General features: G+C 43.0%; 1 protein-coding gene across 1 annotated transcript; it reads left to right on the top strand.

The window, feature by feature from the left end:
* The first annotated feature begins 2,070 nt into the window (after positions 1-2,070).
* On the top strand, positions 2,071-3,174 carry LOC115400738 (alpha-(1,3)-fucosyltransferase 4-like). Its single transcript, XM_030108757.1, has one exon. The coding sequence runs from the start codon at positions 2,071-2,073 to the stop codon at positions 3,172-3,174; it is 1,104 nt and encodes a 367-aa protein (XP_029964617.1).
* Positions 3,175-7,218: the final 4,044 nt, after the last annotated feature.

The raw sequence follows: 7,218 nt of genomic DNA, 5'->3' as shown, positions 1-7,218 counted from the left end.
CTGTTCCCTTTAGGCCCCAAACTTGTACTGGCTTCCCATAAAAGTCCCTGTCTGGATGAGGATGAAGCCAGGAAACTCTTGCAATGGCATGTCTAAATTTGTATCTTTTGACATGACATTAACACAGATGAACTCCTTCATAATGGCTGGTTGTGGTTCTGCCAGAGGGTCAAGGATGGGTTCCTCAAAACTATTGGTGTTTGCACACCACCTAGCATATACATATGCTGACCTTTCTGCTCCACATTCATCTGTACAGTAAGTCTCATTCAAGTATGTTACCCTTTTGCACAAAATGGCGAAACGGTCAACTGCAGTTATGCCACTTTCAGGGTACATCTGATGATACATTGTCAACATTGCATGCACATCAAGCTCATCCAGGATAACATGCTGGAATGGAGAAAGTGGCAGTACTGTAAGATTTTCCAAGACAAGCTTTTCTGCAGAAACCAAACTGCTGTGCTTGACATAAAGGTATGTCAGTTGTGTCATCACATGATAAAGTCCCAACCACCTGCCCTTTTAAAATATGGCCAAATTCAGCACCATATTCACATGTCCATGGCATGTTCAGCTGTTGTCTTTGCTGGAATTGTCTCATAATCTGGACCTCAATTGCCCTCTTGTTGTTATGGAACTTTCCCAAGATTCCATTAAAACACTCAAAAGAGAAGCACCAGAAAGAATAAACCGGTCCAAAGTCCAGCATGCACTCTTTCAAATGGAGATGTAAATGCATGTTTGGGGTGCAGTGCAATGCGCCAAACAGCTCCACAAATTTTGAAAGAAATGTTTGCAGATGTCCATCGGCTTCTTCAAGTCTCCTGATGGATATGACTATGGAGCAGAGGATGATACAGGCCTGCACAAAGTGGAACCACATATCATTCTGTCTTTCACTGATAAGGCCCTTCAGATAAAACAGGGAGTAAATTGTTGTCCAGTTTTTCCACTGGTCTGCTGTGAATCCAGTAAAACCAGATGAGATCCTTAAGGGGAGTCTTCCAATGTCATTAGGAACTTTGTTTTTTTCCCACTCTCATTTGAATTTCCTCGAGGCTCTTTGTTGTTAAAATCCCCTGTTCTGTCCACAGTCAGAAAACATGTCTCACATTGCCGAGGAGAAGATTGTGCATTTCATACAATAAAAATATTCATGTCCTGACTCAATAAAAAAAATACTTGTTCTGTAAATAGTTCCTTTGCTATTGTGACCAAAAATATTCAAATTTTATTTCTGAGGCTTTTGTGTGAATAAATAATAATTTATATAACTTTAAAAATATTCATGTTCTGACTAAAAAAAAAAAAAAAAAAAAAAAAATCTGTACATTGTATCATTGAGACTGTTCTGTAAATAGTTTCCAAATGAAGAATCAATATAGCAACTTCTGAGCAATTCATATCAATTTCAGACTGAAAACAGTGCACCAATTTCTGCCCCTGCCCGTTTCCAGTTAAACCACGCCCACTTCCGGTTTAGACCAAGCCCCTTCCGAGTACAGATACGGATACAGATCATTTGGATGGGTAAACAGATACAGATACAGATAATAGTGTACTCGCTCATCCCTACTTCCTTGTGTTTCTCGATTCTTGTTTGGATTTCTGCTCATGTTTTAAATGACTCATTTGGATGATCCCTCCGGATCCCATCGCCTTGTTAAACTTAACTTTGAACTCCATGAGACCATTCAGATGCAGATTTTAAAAGCAAATATTCAAACTTTGCAATCGAATTTTTTAATTAATTGCTTCACATTCAGGAGTAACTAATTCAAATTCACTTTGAACTGTAACAGGATTTTCCTTATACCATAAACTTCTTGATCATTTGTAACTGTGTATGAGTTTGCTGTTGGGTTTGCCGCTGATTCATGACAACAGCACTGGAATTATTTCAAGCACACTGTCAGGTGAGACTGGTTTCACCGCATATTCAATTAATTCTTCACTATTCTGAAACCAAATTGCTCTTGATGTGGAGTTGTGAGAGAACCAACATTAAAGACTAGAGCTTGCTTGGTATCGGCTGGCTGCTCTGTGATCGCAGGCGACAGGGCAAACATGCATTCAGATTTGTCCCTCATCAAGAACTCTGCTTTTAAAGGGATTTTCTCTTTGGTCGGATTGGCAGCAGTGAATTTTCTGTTGCTTCCAGGAATCTGCCTCCTCGACCTGTCGGATGTGTCAAATGCTGAGCCATCTGTCCCTGTTTCAGAGGACAACAACGCAGAAATACTACTCCTGGTCTGGCGCTACAGAGGAAGAAATCCTTGTGATTGCTGGGAAAACTTTCGGATCAGTGGGTGTACAATCACTGAAGACAGGAGCATGTACCACAAGGCTGATGCTGTGCTCATGTGGCACCGGGATCAAATCATTTCTAGAGTTAAAGAAGCTCCATTGCCTCCAGAGCCACGACCACCTGCGCAAAAGTGGATATGGCTCAACTTTGAGTCTCCCACACATGTTCAGCGACTGTGGAAATTTGAAGGTATTTACAACCTCACACTGAACTACCGAGAGGACTCTGATATCTTTCTGCCTTATGGGTATTTAATCCCAAATGTGTTATTAGATAAAGTTCCTCAGGCCCGTTTTGCAAAAAAGCTTAACTCCTCCTTGGATCCTCGTCCTGGCTTTGTGGCCTGGGTGGTCAGCCACTGGCACATTAGTTTGGAGCGTGTGCAATTCTACAACCTTCTTAAGGACTACATCAAAATCGACCTGTTTGGGCGTGCAGGGACCACCATCTTACCACCAGGCAAGGACAGTGTGGTTGAAATGTTGAAACAGTACCGGTTCTACCTGGCCTTCGAGAACTCTCAGCACACCGACTACATCACAGAGAAGCTGTGGAATGCGGTGCAGGGTGGCGCCATCCCGGTGGTCCTGGGTCCGTCCAGGAAGAACTACGAGCGCTTCCTGCCCCCCGAGGCCTTCATCCACGTTGATGACTTCCCCACAGTGCAGGAGCTGGCCCAGTACCTGCGGAAGGTGAAGGACAGTCCATCTCTGATCCAGATGCACCTCAGCTGGAGGAAAGACTACAGTGTGTACATGACGCTCTGGTCGGGTGAATCTTACTGCACAGCCTGCAAGGCGGTGAGGATGAGGAAAGGCAAGACTGATGTGGTCAAAAACCTTACAGCATGGTTTTATTCATGATACCTCATGATAAACTAAAGAGTATTTAGGATTCCCATGTAACATGATGTGCTTTTAATAGGATATTGTTGTTTGGCGGGTTTAATTACCAAACTAATAAACAAAGATAAATATTTTTCCTCCATTTTTAATGGTAAATTTCTGAAAAATACTGCTCTACTTTAAGCTCGTGTCCGGAGTTTCCGCTCATTTCCAATGTATGTATCATTCTTTAACAGAGCTTAAATGTGTCAGTCTGGTTCAATACTACAATATAATATTAGCATAAAGCAATGTAAAAATTTATTTATGAGCTCCGCCTTCGTCTCGTACACCCCCATGTTATCCAAAAAATAGATTTGAGCTTCCGCCTTGTCATGATGTCAATCCAGCCAGAGAGCACGAACACTCGCCCAGGCAGAGGGGAGTTAGCTCCGCAGTAGCCGCCCCGCTTACCTCCGATATATCCACTGTCTGCTGAACATCCACCATAAACAGCTGAATATGTAGGATGCTGTAGGACTCAGAGGCTCTCATTTTCACCCGACAGATAATAGCGTGCACAATTAAAGGTGCGTGGCTTGGTCGCTCATGAAAGCAAAGGGAGGGCGGAACCTCGAGACGGATTAAAAAAAAAAACCTCTCTCTATCAAAACTCCGGACACGAGCTTTAAGATTCCACAGCTGTGTGTAGTATTTTGTGCTTTTGCATAATTGATGATTGTTTTCTCTGAAATTTCCATTCATTTATTGTAATTTATCCTCTCGATACTGTAGTGGCCGTGGGGGCCGCTGGGTATCGCTGCACTGGACAGCCTGCTCTGGAGAGCTGCAAGGCATTGTGGGAAGGACTTATTCTGGGCATTTGGGGGCTTATTTGATGGGCTGTTTGAGTTGCTGGTGTTATGTTCGTGCTTATTTGTGTTATTTAGTTGTGCTTCACTGTTCTGTGTTCATTTTGTGTTTTGGGGCATCTTCTGTTTTTCATTGTGGTCTCACCTTGAGTGAGAGGGATCACAAGGGAAATGACCTGGGCCTGTGTGCCACAGTTTGACATCTGTTTCGGGTGGTTGGTGACTTGTCACAATAAAAAACCCTGTGTTAATATGAAAAAGCTCTCATTTCACTGCCCGCTACCGCTCTAGTGTTCCAGCACTTTAATCATGCACAGCTTGTATGTGAGTGTGTGTGTGTCAAGTGCGTGTATGTTTTGTGCAGACTGTTCCCACTTAATAGGATGTCCCCCCAGCTGAAGCACACAGGACTCCACTCGTTGCCTTTTTAGCTGCTTTTATAGCAGTAGCAGTGGTAGTGGTAGTGTTATTGTTAGGTGGAAAAACCTCAAAAGAAAACAAAGGGAATACAATATAAGTACTTGAATACAGTTTTCTAATTTATATTTTCAAACACAAAATTGTATCATTCTTGTTTTTAGCTTCACTGCATTTTAACAAGTACATTTAAACCCTTTCATTTTTAACAATATTTTACCAAAACACATTTTAGCATTTTTAATGAAATAAATCAATAATTTCCAAAATAATTTATATTTCCACTTTTTTAGCACTGCAAAAATATATGTATTATTACATCTAAATCCTTATTTTTTTATCTATCAATTTACTAGGGCTTTTAGCTAAAAAGCAGCCTGGGAACGCTTTGCGATCCCCCCTGAAGAGCTGGAGGAAGTGTCTAGGGATAGGGTAGTATGAGCATCTCTGCTTAGACTGCTGCCCCCATGACCCAGTCCTGGATAAGAAGATGCATGGATAGATGGATGACTTTGTAGCCAGCTTTTTTTTTTTTTTTTTACAGCATTGTGATATCCCAATCCAAGAAAGAATGTGAAACACCTGATCAGCAGACAAATGGACAGAAATGGTTACAGAAGATGCACATTGCTTGTGAAATTGAAACAAAAAACAGTAAAACTCTTCAGCAAAAGGAAAAGGACAATCTGACAGAACAGTAAAGGGTGTTGTTTTTCAGCCAGGTAACTGGGTGCTGGTGGAAAACTTGTGAGAGTGAAGTGGATCCATCTCCCTCCTCAGCCCCATGTTCTTTGTTGGGCTCCTCAGGTGTGTGTGTGTGTGTGTGTGTGTGTGTGTGTGTGTGTGTGTGTGTGTGTGTGTGTGTGTGTGATGGTGCATTCACACCGGACGCGTCCCGGGCGTCATCGACGCTTGGTACGCCTTGAAGCTGACGCTTGTGACGTTTTAAACACGACGCTTGACACCGGGTGGTCACAAAGCTCGCGACGCTCTTGATGCACGTCAGTTAATTGGCGCGCAGGAGGCTGATTTCTGTTTCCAGCTATGGCGGATCGCATCAGGAGAGCGGCTTGGCTTTATTTGTTAAATAAAGCTAGACCGCGTCGTCGTCGGAAAAGTGGCTATTGGCTGCTCTGCTCCTCTCTGCTCTGACTGCAGCGGGGAGCGCTGCTGAGACTGACCGCTTGTGAGCGCTTTGGGACGGGGGAGGGGCTCACGCAGCACCCGCTGCTCATGGACGACAGCAGCGAGACGTCCTGTCACGTCTCCACAGCACCAGAGAAGGTTGCTAGATTTGTCGCTAGTTGCTTTTGACAAAAAAACGTCGCCAAGAGGCTTTGGAAAGTCGCTAGATTTAGCGAGAAAGTCGTCAAGTTAGCAACACTGGCCGGCCCGCATCGGTGCTCGGATCACTCGTAGTGACGTAGCACCGGAGGGATCGTCTCTGATTGGTTGACGCTCAGCGGCAGCGCGTCGAAAGTTCAGTTTTCCCAACTCTCAAAAAGCGACCCTCACGACGCTCTTGACGCCGGGGACGAGCGTCGTGGGCGTCGACGCTCCAAACACTCGAAAAGCGACGCTCATGACGCTCCTGATGCGCCGCCCCGCCGCCCGCCGCTCCACGACGCTCGTACACCATAGACTTTGCATAGAAAAGCGCCGCTCACGACGCTTGCGACGCGTCCGGTGTGAAGGCACCATGAGAGAGAGAGAGAGAGAGAGAGAGAGAGAGAGAGAGAGAGAGAGAGAGAGATTATATCTATAGAGTTGCCATTTTTACTTTGTTCAGATATCTTTCAAGCATGCGAAATTCATATACTGTAATTTATTTATTGATCTTGTTTATCCTTTGTTTTTATATTTAAGATTATATTTAATTTATTTCATTTTATTTTATTTAACCTTTATTTAACCAGGAGAATCCCGTTGAGATTAAGAACCTCTTTTTCAAGGGAGTCCTGGCCAAGAGGCAGCAAAGTTACAACTGTTACAATGAAAACATCCAAACAATATCCATATCAAATTACATAAAACAATTACAATTTAAAGATTTCATTTCAAGTGCTCTCAGTCTGGCTTTAAATTTGTTCAATGAGATAAGCTCAGTTAATCTCCAGTTTTTTTGCAACATCTTCCATGTAGTGGGAACAGAGTGGATGAAAGCTCTTTTCCCCAATTGTGTTCGGGCAAAAGGAACACAGAGCAACAAATGATCATTTGTACGCAAGCCGTAAGAATCAACACTTCTTTGTGTGATTAAGTTGCATATGTAGGAGGGCAGTAGACCGAGCATGGCCTTGTAAATAAAAATGTACCAATGTCCCAACCTCCTGGTGGACAAAGGCGGCCATCCCACACGACAATACAAATCACAATGATGAGTCAAAGCTCTACAGTTGGTAATAAACCTCAATGACGCATGATAAACAGTGACTATAGCTTGATTACAGGCAAAATAAAAGTTTGTCATATAAAACTTGATAGTGTGTTTTAATTTTTGTTTGCCCGCTTTTTAAAGTGTATATTTTAATCAGTATGGTATGTCTATTCGTGATATATCTGAAAATTAATGTGAGGACAAATAAAACGTCTTGAAACTGTTTAAAGTTTTTAGCAAAGACAAAATGATTTTATTGTGTATAAAGCCGGAGGTTGTTGGAGTTCTCTTTCCTGTTTGGTGCATCTGAACTGTGGAAATTTATGCGTTCGGAGACCTGGACGGACCGGACCAGAGAGAAAAATAGACCTTGGCTCTACTTTGGACTGACGGAGCAGACCCAGACGGAGCCGAATG

Source organism: Salarias fasciatus, chromosome 14, assembly GCF_902148845.1.
Source record: "Salarias fasciatus chromosome 14, fSalaFa1.1, whole genome shotgun sequence".
In the NCBI taxonomy this organism is placed as follows: Eukaryota; Metazoa; Chordata; class Actinopteri; order Blenniiformes; family Blenniidae; genus Salarias; species Salarias fasciatus.
Note: the sequence above shows the minus strand (reverse complement) of the source record. Positions and strands in the feature narration are given on the sequence as shown.